Source organism: Conger conger, chromosome 7 (genome assembly GCF_963514075.1).
Source record: "Conger conger chromosome 7, fConCon1.1, whole genome shotgun sequence".
Lineage (NCBI taxonomy): Eukaryota > Metazoa > Chordata > Actinopteri > Anguilliformes > Congridae > Conger > Conger conger.
The window spans coordinates 43,786,830-43,808,756 of NC_083766.1; the positions used below are offsets into that span (position 1 = coordinate 43,786,830).

The 21,927-nt window shown below is 41.3% G+C and overlaps 1 protein-coding gene across 1 annotated transcript in view; it reads right to left on the reverse strand.

The window, feature by feature from the left end:
* The window catches only part of tmem132e (transmembrane protein 132E), a 583,657-nt gene extending 562,335 nt beyond the window's left edge, over window positions 1-21,322 (reverse strand). Inside the window, exon 1 of the mRNA XM_061247765.1 lies at window positions 20,881-21,322. Within this exon, the coding sequence (XP_061103749.1) occupies window positions 20,881-20,941 (61 nt within the window). The 5' untranslated portion in view covers window positions 20,942-21,322. The remainder of the gene's footprint in view (window positions 1-20,880) is intronic.
* Between the last annotated feature and the right edge of the window lie 605 nt (window positions 21,323-21,927).

Genomic DNA, 21,927 nt, shown 5'->3' on the forward strand with positions numbered 1-21,927 from the left:
GTCAAGAAAATCAACCCTGATTGCAAAGTCATTTAAGGCACCATGAAAAAGATATTAAAATAATGTAAATAAAACATGACATGCCAAAGAAGGCGTATTGCTAGGACGAGGTTTGATACCACAATCTGATATCACAAACCATATATATAATTTTGCAAATATTATATATATATATACACACACACATACATACAGTTGGATAATTTAGTTTATAAATGTTTTATTCTATTAATCCCACCAGTTGTGAGAAATGCAATATTTTTAAGTGATGGAATGACACATTGCAGTACCTTTAGACTGAGATTAACTAAATTAAGTAATATTGTATTGCCAAAAAAAACCATTTCCATTTTCCATTCCATTTCCATTTTGTGTTTCGTCTTTTTTTCATTTTAGTTCAATATGCCTGAGAATGCCTTGCCACATTTCTGCATCATCCATACCATACTTATTTACAATGGATACATGCTCCCTTTCTTCTCTGCATTATCACTTGAAAAATAGTCACGGCAATGTAATTTAAATTACCTTAAAGCACAGGTTTTACTTTTATTAAGGGTACTACAATTTACATTTAAAAATTGTACATTTTTGTCATTCGGCAATTTATGGTGTTACTGATTAAAACTGATTAATTTAAATTGAATGTATCATTTAATTTCCCTAACATGTCATTGGCACACTTGTTAATAAAGTAAGCATTAAAACAACTTTAGACCAATGATCAGTTTAACAGGAAGTTTGTTACCAGCAATAGCAGCCATACCAGTGTCAATGGTATTTCAAAGGGAATTGAAATACCATGATAAAGCTAATAAGTAGGTAGTGCACTTATAAATGCTCCTTCAGTTTGCATTCCTTTCTGTTCTACTCACAAGAACCAAAAACTGTCCATTAAAAAAGTGTTTAGAAACACATCTTATGATAAACTCTGGGATGCATTTCAGGGTTGTAGGTATGTTGCACACCCAGTCACCCACAGGTTGATTTCCCAGCGATGTGGATGCTTATTTCAGAGAATTGGAGGTCTCATCTCTCATTCCCCAATGCACTTGTGTCGGGTTAATCGGTTTCATCCGTGGGAAGTATCTCTGTGTCTCCACGTCTTCACTCAACAATAAAAATGGCACATAATGTGTTCTGTTCTGTTCTTCTCAAAATGTATTTCCCCTGAATTAGTCCATCTTAGGCCATCTCAGACTCACACAACTGCAGGCTGCTTTTACATTTCTCATTTGTCATTTTCTCATTTGTACGGAGAGATAATTCTCCTTTGCACAGCTTCCCACATACAGTAGGTTTGGAGGTTAAAGAAATTCAATATTTTCATGACCAGCTCATGTAACATTTGGAAATGCTAATTTATTTATTTTTTATCTCCCTCCCTCTCAGTACATAAAGTTGACCTCAAATCATTTTGGAAATGCATCTCTGCCAGATCTATGGTGTAGGGCATTTTACGTAAGAGTACCTCTCTGCAGACCCCCAAAAGGAAATAGACTATTTACTATTTTGCCACAAGGTCTGATTAAGAGACAGTGCCTGACAATACAGAATAATTGCTCCCATCATTGCGCTGCCTCTGCGCAATTCTGCCACCTCAGTGGAATGCTCCCAGAACTGTTAAATTCAAATAAACCCATGATCTATCTAGTACTTTTGACAATACAGTGTTTGGTGTTTTTAGAAAGCTAATATTGTGGGAAACAGTTTGGTGTCATTGGTGGTGTGGTACACTGGGTGCTGAATAAAGATCTTTAAATACCATTTAGAAATAAACCAGAGGTAATATGTTACCTGTGAGTCAGCAGCCAGCTCTGCTACAGGTTTGTTAAATGTACAGAGATAACATCAGCAGGAACATTATAGTTACCGCTGTCTTGTGACTGTAATGATTATTTATTTGATGATATATAGCCATTTGTGTATAGCAATTCATATTACACCTTTCCACATTCTACTTCTGCATTGCACATTTTTTGCGAAATTGTATTAATTTTAACCTGCATCCTCTTGACTCGCACCACTGCAAACCTAGCAGTTTAGAGTCCTAAAGACATAGATAACATACTGTAGGATACCTGCACCCCATAGTCACTCGCCTATACACTAGTGCCGTCACAAGATACATAATTGTAGCATTGTAGGCTATACAGGCCAGTGTGCGTCTACACAGATAGTGATCGTATAGCCACACTATTGGTGGATATTTGCAGTTCCTTTTGGTGAACCGTTAAAACATAGTAGCGCTTAAACTAATCTTTTGGAGTCAGATAAACAAGAAAAAAGAAAACATTTCATTAACCCTGTTCCAGTAGTGCCTGGTAAGACTACCTTCTAAGAGTTTCCCTTGATTCACTTCGATACTGTACGTGTATTTGGGGGGGGTTCCTACAATGAATTGACAATATCATATATGCTGATGTGGGTGGTCAGGTTGGTTGGTGTTGAAGATAAAAACATTTTTTTTTTTTTTTTTTAAACAAATTTTGTTTATTAATTGTGATTTTACATGCATTCATGTGTTAGGCATTATTGCCTGATGAACTCGACATAACCACTTGCATCTATTGCAAAAGTTAAAGCAACCAATATTGGCATCCAGTGTACCACACCGCTCAATTTCCCGTTTGACTAGATGACTATTGCACATGTTTTCTAAGTTTTGTAATGATCATACGAACCATTCAATTGTTACAGCTGTATCAGTAAAAATGGCCCACAACAGTTGACCGACACGTCATTGACAAACAGATTGCAGCATCAAAAAGTGTTTTATTGGGGTTACTGCCGCCAAGCTCGGTGTGAATTTTGATGAAGAATAGATTAAGTTGTAGAAGCAAAACACGTGTTTTTAAAACAAAATCATTTATTAAGTTTCCGATTATTATATTTTTTATTATTATTATTATTATTATTTTATTTTTTTCCCCCCCTTTTTCTCAGAATTTGGTTGCCAATTGTACCCAATCTATTCTAATTACCCATTTTAACTACTTAGGATACACTGTCTACGTTCTCATCCCTCGGCAGCCCGGTAAGATCTAGTGATCCGTAGAACGTCATGCCGTCTCCAAGCCGCAATGTTCCAGCCCCTGATTCCGAGGCGATCAGGGCACAGCTATATATACGCCAATCCTACTAACCCTGCCGAGACCCCGCCCTCGGAGCAGCGAGCCAATTATGCCACTCCCATGTGAGCCGGCCAAACTCAGCTTTGGCAGGAGCAAGACACGAACCCCATTCCTCAGTGTGCAACTGTATCGGACAGATGCCTGCATCAAGGTCCGACGCCTCAGCCACGTGCCACGTGATATTGTTTCTTCAGCCAAAGTTTTTCATCTGAAGGAATAGGATCTACGTGTAAGTTACAGGACTTAGCTATAGCTGCTTAGTATCCCCTAATGGCTGACAAATCCCAAATTCTACATGGTGGTATCAAGTCAAGATACGAACATACTCATCAGTTTCATGATTGGACATTGCTAAGCCTGTCAAATGGCTGCTGATATCTGATGTTTTTAAGATATCTTTACCTTTGGAAACACTGGAGACTTCAACAAAGATGGAAGATACCAAATTTCAACCTGATTAAATCACATGGTTTTCAACCATTTGACCAAACACATGTGCTTCTTATAGTTAAAGCTCTTAGCTGAGAACCCTAGGTAGGCTATTAGCTGTTTTATAAAAAATAGGCACATGCACAAGAATGTATTGGTGTCATGAAGAAATGGTTTACAACATAAAAAAGTGGTAACTTCTTAGGGTTATTCTGTCAATTTATGTGAAGATTAGATGAAATTTGTAGAAGCATTTTGGATTTTTACCATTGCCTCGCACTTTTCTCTGATTCTAGCCTTAGCTATTTTTGTTTTGTTTGCTCCAGTGTATTTCTCAAACTTGTCGTTTTCAAAGACAAGTGTGTATTTTTGGTTGGATTTTGACCTTTTGTGTTTAGGCTAATTATCAATTTTAATGACTAAAAGCACAAGTTATGAATGAATGAATGAATGAAGTTAATTAATCTTTCAATAAAACATTCTTAAAAAGTACAATTGAACAAGGATACATTTTACCAATCCCAGTGAATAGTCAATTGAAGTCCACAAGTGCTCAATCAAGTCCAACATTCCCACACCGGTACTGCAATATTATAGAAACCGGTCATGTGATTTTGCAGGCATCCTCCTCACAGCAGTTAGTGTTTCTCAGACAGAACCAATAATAGACATTTCAAGGCCTCCAAACATGCCCAGTGCTAATGGTGAACAAAGACTAGACCACACAGGTTGTCTTGCATTGGTAATGGCTTGTATTGCTAATGGTAACCTAGTTTTTAATTTAATTTCATTTCAATGACTTCGCTCAGCTCTTTGGCAGCGTTTCTCATGGCATTTGACTGAGATATCAAGGTGATCTGGCCAATCTTCTCTGCTTTCTCTGCCAGTTCATCTGCAGAGGATAAGAGCCCATCAATGTTCACTTGTATTCGTCTCTTTGTTTCCTTTAATTCATCTACCTCTTCCAAGAGGGCCTTTCTCTTCTCTCCTCTGCAATACTTTTTCGTCTTTTTTCTTCATCCAAGAATGCCTTGAAGATGATGCAGAAATTAGAAGTTATTTTGTCATCACAATGTTTGTGATACTTCCAACATAGTTGACATGGTCAGTGATGATCCATTGTGCAACAAGGGTTCACTCTTTCATATTTTCAACTTCAATCTCTCTGTTCACCGAAAAGCCACGCTCAACAGAAGCCTGTCCATGAGAGAGCCGGAGGAGCATTTCTACCAAATGTCACAGCCTTTTCCACTCTTGTTTCTTTGCCATATGTTTGTACAGCAAGCAATCCAGCCTTGACTGAGAATCATAAACCAAGAAATCCTCAGTATGTGGAGAAGTCATTGAACTGCTTGAGGATTTCATCACAGTTTTCTTCTTTCAGTTGTCTGCTGGAAACACATCTTTTAAGTTTCTTTTTGCATTGATCAGGGGCCTCATTTATAAAACTGTGCTTAGGATTCATGTCAAAAGGTTGCGTAAGCATGAAACCTAGGACGTGCGTACGCAAAAAAATATTCTGATTTATAAAACAGTGCATACGCACGTCCCACGCCAGTTTTCCTTTATAAATCACAATCAACTCTAAATGTGGCCCAACTTTGCCAGCTTCATGTCCCGCCCACAGTTGCCTATAAATAGGCAGTGAAACACCCCTAATGAATATGCATTTCACAAAGACGACAATGGCAAACGCTGAAAAGAAGGCCAAGAAAAGGGATTTCAGCCATTTGATTGCCTCTGAAAAGCTACAGGTGTGGGAATTATCCTGATTGATTGTAAATGACGAACAGTTCTGCACAACGAATGTGATGATGACGACGATAATAATAATAATAATACACGTTATTTGTCTAGCACCATTGAAAACACAGTTACAAAATTAAGAGATAAAACGAACAAAAATGTATAACAATAAACACATTATAAAACATAATATATGAATATGATAACAATATATGAAACTATGCTCGTATCTGCCCGACTGACGCATTGTAAACGGCATCAGTGCAGCGCAATTTGTCCGAGGGTTCACCATATTATTTATGAGAATACATTTAATAACATGAAGTATTGTTTAACAATTCGTCTACATATTTGAGGGATTATTTTACAACAACATCTCCGTTTATATTTATCATCCTAAATCATATTTTTTGGGCACTCCAGGGAGCATCAATCAAACAGCTGTTTGTTTATTCGTTGTACGAGAGGCTTTTATCCATTTTTGCACAAAGTGCAAATTAAACACAAGAACAAGTGCAAAGAGGACCTGAGAGGACAGTATAGTTCCGAGTCCTAGTGTAAACATGCAGAAAATCAGAACCCTTTAAGAGTACAATCAACAACAATCCATTTCGATTTATTTTACAGAGTGGTATCTGTTGTATATCATTTTCGACTTCTCTCGTCGCCAAATGTTGTGTTGCACTTAGGAAGGGAGAGAACCCGTATAGCGAGATTCAACAACACAACACTTTAATAAGTATAACAGGGACGAAGCACGTCCTTACAGCAGCCATACCCAGCCACAACTCCCGGCAAATCTTTATACCTTTTTACATCCTGTTTCACTTCCCGTTTCCTGGTCTTACGTCACGAGCATTAAAGGCACAGTTTCTCATTTCTCCAGTTAATGTGCGTACGCATGGGTCAGAGTTTCCGTGGAGGACCGCACATTTTCCCGTCAAGTTCGTTTTTTATAAATGTTTGCTTCGAAAGTTTGTTTAGAAAGTGGCATACGCATTATTTTGTGCCTACGCAACGTTTATAAATGAGGCCCCAGGACTTGGCACAATTTGCTTGGGGTCCAGCCACCCCAAATTCCAGACCAGAGCCTACCTGCGTGGACATTTCTCCAGCAATTTTGAAACCGCTGCTTGAAAGAATCTTTTTGTGTCTGAGCGAACAGTGAACACATCTTCAGAAACTTTTTTCTTGCTTTTTAGATCTTTTAGCATTCGTACAGCCACAAACCCCACGTTCACCTTGGATGCCTCTCTGTGATTTCCATTATCGTTTACGTCTAGTGTGAACAGTTTGTCTGCAGAGGTCACTTGGGCCATCACATCTTCTTTAATGAACCTGTTCATAAGATCTGTGAGCATCTTGGAAAGGTCCTCCCCAAGGAATGGCAGTACTGGATGGTATGTCTGGTACTTCATCAAGAAGTGTCCAGAAATTAAAACCGGGAATATACGTTTTGTTTAGCAAGAACCAAGGAATTATTGGGAGTTATTGGGAAAACATAAATAGTTGTGTTACTGAGCCACCGTGTGGCTGATAGGTGTCACTTTGTTTATCCAAGAACTTTGTTCGTCTTTGCTCCAGATTCATCTTGTTACAGAGTGCACTTCAGAAGAGTTAGAAAGCCACCTGTAAAAACAAGAATAATAAGTTAAAAGACCCAGGACTGGGCTTTAATTGTACATGTGACAAGGATGTGGTAAAGGCTGCTCGTAATGGCGATGCTGGAAAACTTGCACTCTGTCTGTCTGCTGAGAACCAGGAGCACAAAGTGGAGCTGGGGCTTCTTAAGGAGGACACTGAGCAGCTCACGACTCAAAATAAGTGAGAGAAAGGGCTAAGGAAACACACAGAAGATAAGTTATTTGAGTTTGAGGATAGTCAGGAGCAGGAGAAGAAGGATCTACAGGAATCACAAGTCTGGAAGCTGGAGCTCAAAACCAAGTACTATGCAGATTGGCAGGTTGGAAGAGCAAGAAGCAGAACTCAAGAAGGAGTATAGCACTTCAGACACACAGAGATGATGCACAACTACAAGGAGCAATTGGGGCGAACTAAACTCCAGCAGCTGACCAATGGAGAGGCCACTTAAACTGGAACACTAAGCAGAGTTCCCACTTCCCATGGGCGACACTTGGTGAAATTGCACATTAAATTGCTCCAGGCTCAAGAATGTCAGAGACGGCAATACAACAGGGGAAGGTCATCAGCATCCACTCGCCAAGTAGTAAGGGCCTTTTGAGCTTACATGGCGATTATGGGATGTAGACTAGTCCCTTGACTGACCTCACTTGAAAGGGGCCTCAGATCCAGTTCAGTGGACAGAGCAGTGCTAGTTTCTGAGGATTATAGTGTGCTTATGTAGCAATCCTCTCTTTTTCTGTAGCTGTTATGGGCTTATTGTATGATGTTTTTTAATCTGAGTTTATTTATTAACATGCAAATTCAAACTACCGGATAGCTGAACGTAGCTTTCCACTATGCGGTATCTACATAAAAATTTTACTGTGGGCGGCACGGATGGTGCAGTGGGTAGCACTGCTGCCTCACAGCAAGGAGGTCCTGGGTTCGAATCCCCATCGGCCGGGGCCTCTCTGTGCGGAGTTTGCATGTTCTCCCCGTGTCTGCGTGGGTTTCCTCCGGGTACTCCGGTTTCCTCCCACAGTCCAAAGACATGCAGGTTAGGCTGATTGGAGAGTCTAAATTGCCCATAGGTATGAGTGTGTGAGTGAATGGTGTGTGTGCCCTGCGATGGACTGGTGACCTGTCCAGGGTGTATTCCTGCCTTTCGCCCAATGTATGCTGGGATAGGCTCCAGCCCCCCTGCGACCCTGTTCAGGATAAGCGGGTTAAGATAATGGATGGATGGATGGATGGAAATTTTACCGTTCCATAAAAATATATCAAATTGTATAGAGACCTACACTGGCATAAATTATTATTAGACTAGTCACCTATGGTAAAATAGACTCACAGTGTTATAGTGTCACATTATATCAGGTAAATATTGCACTCCCAATGGAGTTCACAACCCCGTCTGTAAGTTCTTAACAGCAGCATATTTACAGATTTCATGCCAATCAAAGGAAGAGGGAGGAAAACATGAAGAATTCTTATTTTAACCGATGCATTAAAAAAAAGCCCTCCAACAACGCTAAAGCAGCCATTGCACATCATTGCGCACGGTCATCACATCACCCAGCCGTTGTATAACCCTTTCACAAAGAGTGGAATGGCTTAACACTTTGAATCAATCAGTGTGGACAAATTTATGCCCTAAGTCCATTATGAAAATTAATTGAATGTTATATGGAGTCCAAATAATTGAGTGAAATTGTCATTAGAACATATTTTCTGTATTTCACTACTTTGCCTGCAGGGTCGCTATTTCCCTCTGTCTCCATAATGTGTTTTTACGCATGGGTCAAAGTTTCCGTGAATGTCCGCCAATGTCTGCCAAGTGGCGTACGCACATTTCAAGCCCTTTTTTTTCTGCATTCACACTGGTTATAAATGAGGCCCCTGGTGATTGACTTGGCCAGTCTAAAACCTTCTACTTTTTCTCCCTAATGAAGTCCTTTGTGCTGTTGGCAGTGTTTTGGGTCATTGTCTTGCTGCATGATGAAGTTCCTCCCAATTAGTTTGGACACATTTCTCCATAATTTGGCAGACAGAATATTTTTGTAGACTTCATCTGAATTCATCCTGCTGCTAACATCAGGAGTTATATCATCAATAAAGATTAGTGAGCCAACTCCAGAAGCAGCCATGCAAGCGCAACCATGACACTTTCTCCACCATGCTTCACAGATGAGCACTGTTGATCACTCTGGATCACCCCAGATTTTACATTTCTTTACAATGAGAAGATGGCAGGAGCCTTCACTATCATCATACTGTATATACTTCAAGTTAGTCAATGGAGAGAAAATCAGATGTATCTGAGCAATGTATTGTTCTGCTTTTGCTGCATATTATTCTCCCAAAGACATAAAACTGACAAAGGAAGGACTGTCTGACTGGGCAAATGTAACTGTTTCACCTGAAAACCAGCACCACTATTGATCAAATAGAGCAGTACCTTATTGAGACAGAAAAACAACAAGGGTGAGATATGCTTACAAGGTTATTTGCCTTCATCTAGTCATTGGCAGAACCTTACATTAAGAGACTCTTCATCCACTCCATTCATCAACCTGACAATGGAATTTTTTATTTAAAGAGATCCACTGAACTGTAGCATCGCAAGCAAATATGAATGCCAGAAAGATAAGAGAATCAGAAACATATGTCTCAAATATCATCACAAGCTTGCAGAAAAACAGGAGCCCGTCTGACCATGAGGGAGGGGGCCACATTGGATTAACCCCAGAACATAGAATTGTTTCTCACGGTGCATGTGTTGGCTGCTGAATGGAGGGAGACAGGGACTGCCCCACTCTCTCCCCAGCAACAGAATGTGTATATAAGCTGTAACAAAGTATAAGGCTTGGTTCTCCGCTTTGGAAGCACTGGACCCGATATGCATATTGAATAAAGCTGTTCTCAATTTACTCTCACTTGTGCAGAGCTGTTATTGTGTTGGATTTGTAACCAACATAACTTGGGAGCTTATCTGGGATCGCAACATCTTTACTTCGACTCTAGCTGAATACCAAACCTGAAACCGTGCACAGGGGAGTCAGGATTTCAGGACTCCTCAATAAAGACCTCTTCCCGGATCACTTAACGACATTTTTTGGGATATCAGAGGCCAGGAAAGGTATGACGGAGAGACAGGTTGAGTGACGGGATTTTCCCGAAGTTAAATGATGTTCTGCTTTGTGAGAGTTGACAGTGAATTTTGGTACCGTGAGTTGATGAGAACTCCAAATTGACGTCATGCTTTCCGCCTTGACAACAATTATACAGTTTTTGGAAAACTGAATATAGTCCGGGACTATGGGGAATAGTTGTGGGAAAGGCGGTTGTTGTTGTGCGTGTTGTCATTGTTGTGCATATTGTCATTGTTGTGCGTGTTGTCATTGTTGTGAAAGAGATACAACAGAGGTGTATTTGTCTGGAGAAGCGGCGAGTATGGACTTTGCGCATCCAGGGAGTGCAAGGCATGTGGGCATGTGGAAAGAAAAGTTTGGATTTAATGGTAAATTGTTGGGAGAGAATACTGGCAAGTTGTTATCAGAGATAGAAATAAAAGCAGGTAAAAGTGAAAAGAAGCATAGGAAGTATAGTTATATGGAAGTTTGACTGTGGTTAACAGAAGCAACAAAAAGGAGAAAAGCTTTACAGGCAAAATACAGACGCCATGTCATTTCAGGCGGTAAACAAAGAAGAAGATGATAATTATAGACCTCCGCAAACCGCACCGTTAGGTCAGTTAGACAGTTAACCCTCCCCAGAATATGCCACCGTATTCTGAGACTGTACCTAAATTGCCTTAGAGTCCGTCTCCGGCTGGGCCAGTGGGTAACTTATACCCCACACTACCAGAAGGCGGATTCGGTAACCCAACTATATACCCACCTACGCCACCCGGCAAACCATTAAATTCTGATTACAGACCGAGACCTTGTCTGACTGACAGTCCATGCACTGCAAGGACTAAAGACAATTACACTGTTAATCAGTACCCTATGATACACATGCCCTCAGGAGATGGGCAAGGGGGAACTCAGCGGGTCTACAGACCATGGACCCAGCAAGACATAAAAAGGTGATGGATGTTGGGCATTGAGTGGTGTCAGGTTGAGGGCGCCTGGAACACACCTGGTTGAGGGCGCCTGGAATGACCAAAACCAAGCCGTCCCTTGTCAAGATCCTTCTGTACCAGCTGCAGAACCTGGCCCCTACTGGGGCCCGATAAGGGGACTGCAAGACAGGCTCAGACAGGTCTATGCAGCGCACACCGACTACTCTCAAGTAGCCAATTGCACGCAGGGACCGGACGAGTCAGTCTGGACGAGTTGGCTAGGCTCGACAAGGTATTTAGGGCAAACAGCGGCATCCCATACCCTCAAGGAGGCTATACGATGCAACTAAAAAAATGGAGGATAGTGCAAGACCTGCAAGCTGCAAACAAGGCGGTCAGTCCAAGAGCTCCCATAGTTCCAGATCCACATACTCTGCTGAATGTCCTGTCAGCAGAAGCAGGGTTCTTCTTGGTGATTGACCTGGCAAATGCATTCTTCTCAATACCCGTTGCAAAAGAATGCCAGTTTTAGTTTGCATTTACATTTGAGGGAATGGACTTACACTCGGTGCCCGCAAGGTTTCAGTGAATCGGCCACCATTTTCTCACAAGAGATAGCGGCAAATATGGCAAAATTCGAACCGCAAGGGGGCAGTCAAATTATGTTGTATACTGATGACATTCTGATTTCTTCCCCTGATAAGAGGACCCACAAAAAGGATACTTTGCCGTGTCTGAACTTCCTTGCAGAGCAAGGACAGAAGGTCAGCAAGGGCAAACTGCAATTGTGGAAACTGGAGGTAAAGTATTTGAGCCATCTAATTTCCCAGAACGGTAAACGCCTGGTGGGAGGATGGTAGAAATGCACCAAAACCACAAAACAAACAGCAAGTCATGTCATTTTTAGGAATGGTAAATTACTGCAGAGCATGGATCTGTAACTGTGCGGAACTGACCCAACCACTCACTGCCCTCATAGACACCAGGCATATAACAGCCCAGGAGAAGGTCTGATGGACACCTGAGGCAGAAGAAGCCTTTAAGAAAGTAAAGCAACTGTTAGTTGGCTCGGCAGTGCTGGCAAACCTAGACAGAAGTAAACCATTTCAGCAGTCTGTGGACTGCAGAAATGGATTCATGACCTTGGTCTTGACACAAACATTTGGGGGTAATGCTGGGCAACAAAAACGCTGATGAAGCAGCAAAAGAAGCTGTGTCACACACAATCTCTGTTATGGCACATACAACAGAACAAAAAATGTATTTGGATCTGGAAAAATTACAGGATATGCAAAAACAAACACTAGAACCAGAAAAAAAGATTATAGGAGAAACATAACTGTAAATTAAACAAAGATACTGGACTCTGGGAGGGCCCAGAGGGTAAACCAGTACTTTCAAGAAATTTATTCGACTTGGTTTCTGAATTGAGTCATGGGAAGACCCATGTCTCAAAAGGGGGGGTGGTGACCAAGTCAGGCAAGTGTTTACAGCATTCGGATATACAACTTACTCTTGGTAAAATATTTGCATCAAAATCAACCCACAGGGGATCTGTAAACCAAAAACAGGCAAGATCCCAGGAGCTGAATATCCATTCCAGTTTTGGATGATGGATTTTTCCATCTCCCTTACGCCAAGCGAAGGCAAGAAATATTACTTGGTGATTTGTCCATATTCAGGATGGGTGGAAATTTTCCCTGCAACACATGCAGACGCCATAACAGTGGCAAAAGCATTGCGCAGGGAAATCATTCCAAGGCACGAAGTGCCGCAAAGATTATACAGTGACAATGGACCAGAATTTGTAAACATGGTCATTGCATATATTGGTAAGCAATTGGACATAGAAAGAACTCAAAAACCCCTGTGCCTATCACCCTCAGTCAGCAGGACTGGTGGAAAGAACGAATAGCACTATCAAAGGGAAATTGCGCAAAATGATGCAAGAGACAGGAAAGAATTGGACTCGCTGTCTCCCCCTGGTAGCATTAAGCATGAGAATTCTGAAAGGACAGAGAGGTGTCTCCCCATTCGAGATAGTATATGGAAAACCATACATTATGCCCATATTTGGAAAGATAATGAAGCAGATAATCAGACCCTGGTACACCACATGAGGGCAATGTTGGAACAAAAAACTGTTATCAGTTCTGTCTTAACCCCCACAGAAGCCAGTAGAACCAGAAGACGATCCAGTGGTGAGACCAGGAGACTGGGTGGTAGTAAAATACATCAAGAGGAAAACCTAGGCGTCGCCCTGGTGGAAAGGACCATATCAGGTGCTGCTAACCACGCCAACAGCAGTAAGAATTGCTGAAAGATCTTCCTGGGTGCACCCCACTCACTGTAAAAAGGTAAACACGGCAGTAACAAGGGACAAGAAGACACCTAAGAACTGAAGACCAGTTACAAAGGGGGGTGAATACAACAGGTATCATCCGTCTCAAACCTGGTGAAGAAAACAACAACAGTTCATGGAATTAGTCGCTGCCCACTAGCAAAAATAAAATTAACAACCTTTCAGAGAATAGCAGCTGCAGGGCTGGCTGTGGGGATAATGCTTATAATACGCTTACTGTGCGTAATAAAAAGGAGCACCACAAGCCCATTGCAAAAGTTTTAGGCAGGTGTGAAAAAAATGCAGTAAAATAAGAATGCTTTCAAAAATAGAAATGTTAATGTTTATTTTTACCAATTAACAAAATGCATGAACAAAAGAAGTGAATGAACAGAAGAAAAATCTAAAATCAAATCAATATTTGGTGTGACCACCCTTTGCCTTCAAAACAGCATCAAAACAGTTCTTCTGCATTTTGTTACTTGATAAAAACAAACAATTAACATTTCTATTTTTGAAAACATTCTTACTTTACAGCATTTTTCGCACCTAAAACCTTAGCACAGTACTGTATATATAGTATATCGTTTATTATACAATATTATTTATTATTTATCTAAGTTTAGTTATTGAATAAATACACTCAGTGAGCACTATATTAGATATTAATTAGAAAGTAAATAATTATTATTGGTCTTCTGCTGCTGTAGCCTATCCACATACTGGTTTTATGCATTGTGTGTTCAGATATGCTCTTCTGCATGTACGACTGCTGTAATGTGTGGTTATTTGTGTTACTGACTTCTCTGACTTCGCTCACTAACAATGCATTTTTGCCTACAGAACTGCTGCTCACTCGATGTTTTTATTTTTTTCACCACTATCTGCAGTTACTTAGATAACATTTCTTCCCCATTCTGACATCTGGTCTGAACAACAGCTGAACCTTGCTTTTATGCATTTAGTTGCTGCCACATGATTGGCTGATTCAATATTTGCATTAACAAGCTGGTCTACCTAATAAATTACTCACAGTGTATTGCCTGTACCCAAAACAAGTAGTGTGTGCATGTGTGTGTGTGTGTGTGTGTGTGTGTGTGTTTGGCAGGGTCTCCCGGCAGCATTCTCTTCCGCTGTCACTGCCGCCAAAGCAAAATACTATCAAACACAAATTCAGAACTCCACTTCTAACCCCCGGAAACTGTTCTCTATTTTCTCCTCGCTCCTCAACGCACCGCCTCCTCTACCTCAGTCCTCCTTGATGACTTTGCTGATTTTTTCGATGAAAAGGTCACAGACATCCGCAGATCCTTTACAACCACCGCCCCCTCACTGTGCCCTTCCCCCCCTCTAGGCCCATCCCTTATTTTTTCCACTTTCTCCCCCCTCACAGACTCTGATGTTTCTCAACTCCTGCTCTCCCACCGCCCTACAACCTGTGCCCTCGACCCTATCCCCTCTTCTCTTCTCCAGACTATCACACCTGACATTCTCCCATTGAATGTTACCTCCCTTGTCAACTCTGTCAGCAACGGGCATCTGTGGCACAGCCCTGGACTGGATTGAGTCCTACCTCTCTGGTCTCTCCTTCCTGGGCTGGTACGGTATCGACACCTCAGCCCCTTGCCACAGGAGTTCCCCAGCGCTCAGTCCTAGGCCCGCTTCTTTTTTCTCTTTACACTCGTTCCCTTGGCTCTGTGATCACTGCACATGGGCTATCCTACCACTGCTATGCGGACAATACCCAACTCTTCATCTTGTTCCCACCATCTGATACACAGGTTTCAGCCCGTATCTCTGCTTGCCTGAGTGACATCCAGAGCTGGATGGACAACCACCATCTAAAGCTCAACCCAGGTAAGACTGAAATGATATTCATCACTGCTAATACCTCTCCCCATCTGGATCTCTCTATTTCCCTCGGGGATACCACACTCACGCCATCACCCAGTGCAAGGAACCTCGGCGTGGTGATGGACAGCAGACTGTCCCTTTCCGAGAACATTGCGGCGGTGACCCTGTCATGCAGGTTCTTCCTATACAACATACGGAGAATCCGCCCCTTTCTCACCCCCTACTCGACCCAGCTCCTGGTCCAAGCGATGGTTCTGTCCCGCCTGGACTACTGCAATTCCCTCTTGGTTGGCCTCCCAGCATCCACCATCAGACCCCTCCAACTTATCCAGAATGCAGCAGCTCGTCTGGTCTTCAACCTTCCCAAATACTCAAACGTCACCCCCCTGCTTACTTCCCTCCACTGGCTGCCTGTCATGGCTCGCATCAAATTCAAAACATTGGTGCTAGCCTTCCAAGCAGTTAAGGGGTCTTCCCCAGCTTACCTACAAAAAATCATCAGACCCTACACCCCTGCCAGACCTCTTTGTTCAGCCTCCACAGGCCGCTTGGCACCCCCCCCCCCCCCCCTCTGAACCTCCACCTCACGCTCATGACTACTGTCTGTTCTGGCTCCACGGTGGTGGAACGAACTCCCCGTTGAGGTCAGAACTGTAGAATCTCTCCCCACCTTCAAGCGCAAACTGAAGACGCACCTCTTCAAGCAGCACCTCTCCCCGTCCCTACCACCCTGTGAACCTTAATTGTTGTCTTTGTGATTTACTTTGTGTATCGGTATTTTTAGTTGGCTAGGTAAGCAGTGTTTGGATAGTTAAGTTTTGGTCAAATTTCAAATAGGCCCTGGTCCTTATCTTTGTTGTACAGGTAGCAGTGAAATTGTACTTCCCTCTAGGGTCTTTCAGCGCACTTCTCCCTGGTTATGGGTATGCACTTTGTTGTACGTCGCTCTGGATAAGAGCGTCTGCCAAATGCCATTAATGCAGGGGCAGAAATTATTATTATGGAGGGCCTGCAAACACGATGTCGCTTAGGGCCCCAATATGATCATAAACGGCTGCCTGCGCCACGGTGGTGCACAGCTAAAGCATCAGACCTTAATGCAGGCATCAGCCCGTTGCAGTTGTATACCAAGGACCCTGTCCTGCCAAAGCCGAGTTTGGCCAGCTCACGTGGGAATGGCATAATACTCGGCACTCTGGGGGTAGAGACTCGGCAGGAGAGCTGAAGGATCTGTGCATATAATAGAGCCCTGGTCATAGGTGGTGGATCCCCAGCTAACGTAATTGGAATAGATAGGGTACAATTGGCTACTAAATTGGGAGAAAATTGGAAATCAGCAACAAAAAAAGAAATGGTCCTGCCTATATTGCATGTCCTTTTGTTGCACATTAAATTCAGACAACGTGAATGAAATCGGATTTGTTCAAAAAGGTCAGTTTTTGTACATTTTACATGGAAATAAATCGAGATTTAATCTCCCCAGTAGCAGACACTTAACTAGCCATTACCAACTGGGCTAAATACTGCTTGGCCGAACCGTATGGCTTCTCCCTTGTAGTTATGCTGCAGCTTCCAAACTTCAGTGACTTGTGTCCACATTAACCAGGTGCAGTCCATCTGTGCACTCCTCTTGGTTCCTTCAACCTGTATATTTACATTGTGCTGTATATTGACTGAAATGTTCAAACTGTTCATGTTAAATGTTCCAATGTAATATACTGTGGAGTATATACAGTATAGTACATTACATTCTACGCTATTTGGCTGACTTTCATCCAAAGCACATTTTACAGTTGATTAGACTAAGCAGGAGACAATCCCCCTGGAGAAATGTAGGATTACAGGCCTTGTTCACAGACCCAACAGCTGTGTGGATCTTATTGTGGCCACCTTGCAAGTCCCAGTCATGTACCTTAACTACTATGCTACAGGCTGCCCAATGAAAAAAAGGTGTCTTCAGTGAACTGAAAACATTGGCATACCACAATCGTTTGACTTTCTTTGGATTGTGAAGTAAAACCATAACAGTTAAGATTTACGTGTTGAATATGTTCAAGTTAATAGCACAAAATAACCACAAATGTGCTTCTTTCACTAAAGATTATTTATTGAAGCTTGAAGCACAAAAGCAGTGTGCCAACATGAGGTTCCCACCACTCTGGGGAGTATAAGCAATGTTGCAGAAAAGGTTTCTTAACTAACAACCAGTTAGGCTATTCATAATATGCTCTAACCTTACAGTCTAATTAGTAACTTGCTAGAGGAGATATGCAGCCTCATGCACACTTTCCCATGTAACATATAATTCAACGTAATATACAGCTCTTAGCCATACAACAAGCAAGGTCAATGAATGCAGTTTGTGCACCTGGTTAGCTAATGCAGTATCTACTGGGGTCTGGATCTTGAAGCTGGCTAGAAAACTGCTATTTAACCGAGTCCGCAGAGTTACAAATGAAAACAATTATATATGGGATGTAACACAATATAAGCTAATGTTGAGGTGAAGCCTTTTTGGCTTTGAGGGCTATTATTATTAGGCTATGAGATACATTAACAGAACATTGCAAAATAAAAATGTATTAAATATTTAATGTTTTTTATGAGCATACATTGACTGCCAAATAGTCAGTGATATGCATCTACTACTGCCCTCCTGCAAGTCATTGCACTCCATGGGCATGGTGGATTGAAGTCCCACATTGCTTGCAGCATCCTCAATAACCCCCGAAACCACAAAAAAATTGTCCAAATCAGCCAAGCAGTTGCTCAAATATTGTCCATATAGGGGATTCGTAAAACAAAACATGGAGGAATTTGTGTATTTTATACGTAAAATGTATTGCCAGACTGCAGGACAATTTCTTTGCTGAATAGGTAAAGTAAAAAAACACATTAAAATCAATAGTGACCCTTTATAATTTCTGAAAATGCACGTTTTATACTAGCTACATGAATATGTCAAAAGGATGAGAACACAAACACACGCAGACACTTCATGGTATAAAGGCAAATTCTTTCTTTGAAAAAATAAAACAAAAATAATATACAGGAGAGCGGGACATATTGTCACACTTTTCACTCAATACATCACAATGGAATAAATGTCATACCAAATTAAAGAATTAAGTCGCAGGTACATATTCTGTATTCATTATATCTCTATCTTATTTCAGTAAAGAGTTTTAGACAGATAAGTAGAGGTTGTGCTCTTGTGACAACTTGCCCCATCAATGGGTAAGTTTTCACATTGGAATTTTCAACAAAAGAAATAGATTTTGTTTTGTTTTTCAATTAAAATTCAAAACAAAATATGACTTCATCAAAAGACCAGCGGGGCCAGATCAGGGACGTGCTTTGCCCCCCAATCGCAATTGCTGGTACCCCCTCAAAAATCTCCATGATAAAGAAACTGCAGAACATTCCCCTTTACCCCCATTCCCCATCAATAATCTCTACGTTGGATTACAGCAGAACGCATCAATTTTATAGTCATACTCAACTAAAAGCCCAGGGATATGTCTGCTGCTCTAAACTACACTCAGTGAGCATTTATGATGTATTTATTCAACTTATTTTTTATACTTCTTGGTCTTCTGCTGCTGTAGACTATCCACTTACAGGTTTGAAGCGTTTTGTGTGTTCAGAGTTGCTCTTCTCTGAACCACACTGTTGTAATGTGTGGTAATTTGCGTTACTGTCACCTTCGACCAGTCTGGCACTTCTCCTCTGACCTCTCTCATTAACAAAGCGTTTTTGCCCACAGAATTGCTGCTCACTGGATGTTTTTGTTTCTCGCAGCATTTTCTGAGAACTCCAGAGACTGTTTTGCATGAAAATCCCAGGAGATCAGCTGTTTCTGAGATACTAAATCTACCGTTTTAGGATTGCAGCAACTTTATTCTCTCCTTTACTCAGTACAAAAATATAATTTTGAACATTCGTACCAAAAAAAAGTTGTAATACATAAGGCGTCGCTTTTTTCTTTTTTTTTTTTTTACATTTGAAGATGAAAAACAAGAAAACTAGAATCGTTTTGGACGATTAACAGTGTGACAACTTACCCTGCTCTCCCTTACATTTCCAGTTCTCCTCCTTAAAGGTCTCTAAACAGGACGGTTCAAATGGACAGAAAAAGGGGCCACATAATTCATAAATTACCCTGCAATGGCTTTTCATTTATGATACATGGGGGGAATGAGTCAGAGTAACTCAAGAGTACATGTCTGCAAACTGCTAAATACCAAAAGCTTTCCATCAATGTTTACCAAATGTTAGAAAATTCCAACAAGAACAGATTCCACATTTGTTAATTAAATCTATCCATCCACCTATTCATCAATTTGTCTAGACAGACAGACAGACAGACAGTGGAACAAAACTCAATTTCGCCTATCTATACTATTTCCACTCCAGGAAAGGCTTTGCTGCAGGCAACCATAATTCACAAGTGGAAAAAGAAAGGACCTTTGTTATCAGAGGACCATGTCCACTTGACATCAATTGTTTTATTTTGATGGGCAATCACTATCGGTTGGTTAGTACAGGTTTTATGAAACCAAAAGACAAGAGTAAGCGGTTGAAGTTAGCTATTTTTAATAGAAGGAATTCAATTCAAAGCAAACAATGCATTCATATTATAACCATATTTGAATAGCCCGTGTTTATGGATTAGGACATGAAGATTCAATGGGCCATCTGAGCGCTAATAATGTAGGCTACGATCCGCGTCTCCACAGAACCGCAGTGGTTAATAAAAAAAGAAAAAAAAGAAACAGGTGCCAAACAAGGACTCGAGAAAGAACAAATATTGAGGGTACTGTTATTAATTGGTCTTATTTATTTCAAAAGTCACATTTTGTGAATATTTAGACTGCACAAACAAAAATAAAATGCATGGTATATTGCATTATGGATTATTCTTAGTGACTTTCAAGTGGTAAAATTATTGTACCGTAGCTTTTATATGCATCGGCTAATGTCAAGCTTCAACAGCTATGTTAACTTAATAACAGTGTCACGCAATCATTGGTTTCACCGCCTAAAACAGAAAATTATCGTTGGGTAAAATGGCACTGCTGTAATCTAAATCTGCGTGTAGTAGCAAGAAACGCAACCTGAACACGGCCGTGCTCCCACCTTGTGGCGAGATGCCGATTGCGACGAAGTAGGCTAAGTCGACCACTTTCACAGTAGAAAGAAAAACCTGCTCAGAGCCTAGTTGAGCCAATCGGAAATAGCCTATTGTGTTGCCTAATAGCCTAAAACAATATAGCCAGCAGTTTTAGTTTAGGCCTAATCTGGAACACCGCTTCTGTTATGTCGAACATGCTGTAACATGGAAAGGTAGGCTAGCCTCCTGATAAGAGTGGCTGTTTTCTGAAAATAAAATATATCGTTACCTGCAGTAATTGGTAGGCTATTTCCACTGCATTAACCGTGTTTCCTTGGTTATTCTCTATGCCTATGCCCTCGCGTTTTGTCTGTGCCTGTGTGTGTTTACCATGTGAAATCGTGATGAGAATTGGCAATCAGCATTTAGCCTCCGGAAGAAAGCACTGCAGATATCCAATCGTTAGTCTTAAAATACCTCCTAAAAATCTCACTACTCACCGAAGGGTACAGTAGCTACACCAATATGACGTTGCAAAATCAATACAATATCCTATATTTCATGCAACACTTACCACTGGAAATGATGACTACGACACACACAAGTGTTCCCCTCCAAATCCGTGCAAATGACATCGTAGAGACGCCAGTAAATCCAAATCCAGTTAGCTAGATATAAAACAGTCTTTTCTCAAACACAATTGCCAACGAGCTGTTCCTCCTTATTGTAGACTATTCTGTGTTGTAGAAATATCAAGTCGTTTTTAACGTGAAGTGCTGCTGGACTTCATTCTTGGATGTCACACCAATTATATTTTGCCGAAATCAATCACGGCCAAATGACAAGCTATTCGTCGACCACATACAAGGCACAAGGAATTCTGGGGTCTTCGTCCACGACGAAGAACATCTACGCGTGGAAAAACTTCCAGATATCCGGGTCAGATGCGGCAACAGACTCCCACGCGTTTCAATTTGAACGCTCACCCTCGACCAAATAGCCTATTCCACAGGCAAAGGCGGCCACTGTTGATATTCAACGCTAACCAGGGAACGATAAAACTGTATCGTTAATCCACTAACAATGAGCAAAAAATCTTGCATGGATAAAGATGAGTTTAAAACCGCAGCGATGCAAATAACATTTCATGTAATGCCGTTTAACAGTCCACAGTCCGAATGTTGATATGGTATCTTACAAAGCAAACTGTAGCTTGCTGGCTCTCCAGGTCAGTAGCCTATTTATTCACAGATTCATGTCCAGATCTAAACAAGAGCAGCTACTGACTGTAAAGATAATGGCCAAACGGTGCAACAATTTAACTGTATGGACGTTCCACAAGCCTACATGGCTAACAACTTTCATTATTCGATTTCCGGCGACCAAGAAGAGATTCCGTGACGCGTGCCAGTCTGCCTCCTGTAGAACTAAGTCTTTTATTGAAGTTCAGCAGTGCGAATAATCATCCACTTATCGACGCGTGAAATCCAATGTCTGACCTTTCCTGTCTTCTCAGCGTAGTTAACCTGGTACTTTCCACAAATGTGTGAACGTATATTTACTAAAATGTAAATTTCACACTCCAAAGGAATCCGCTGCATTGTTTTCCTGTGCTAGACTA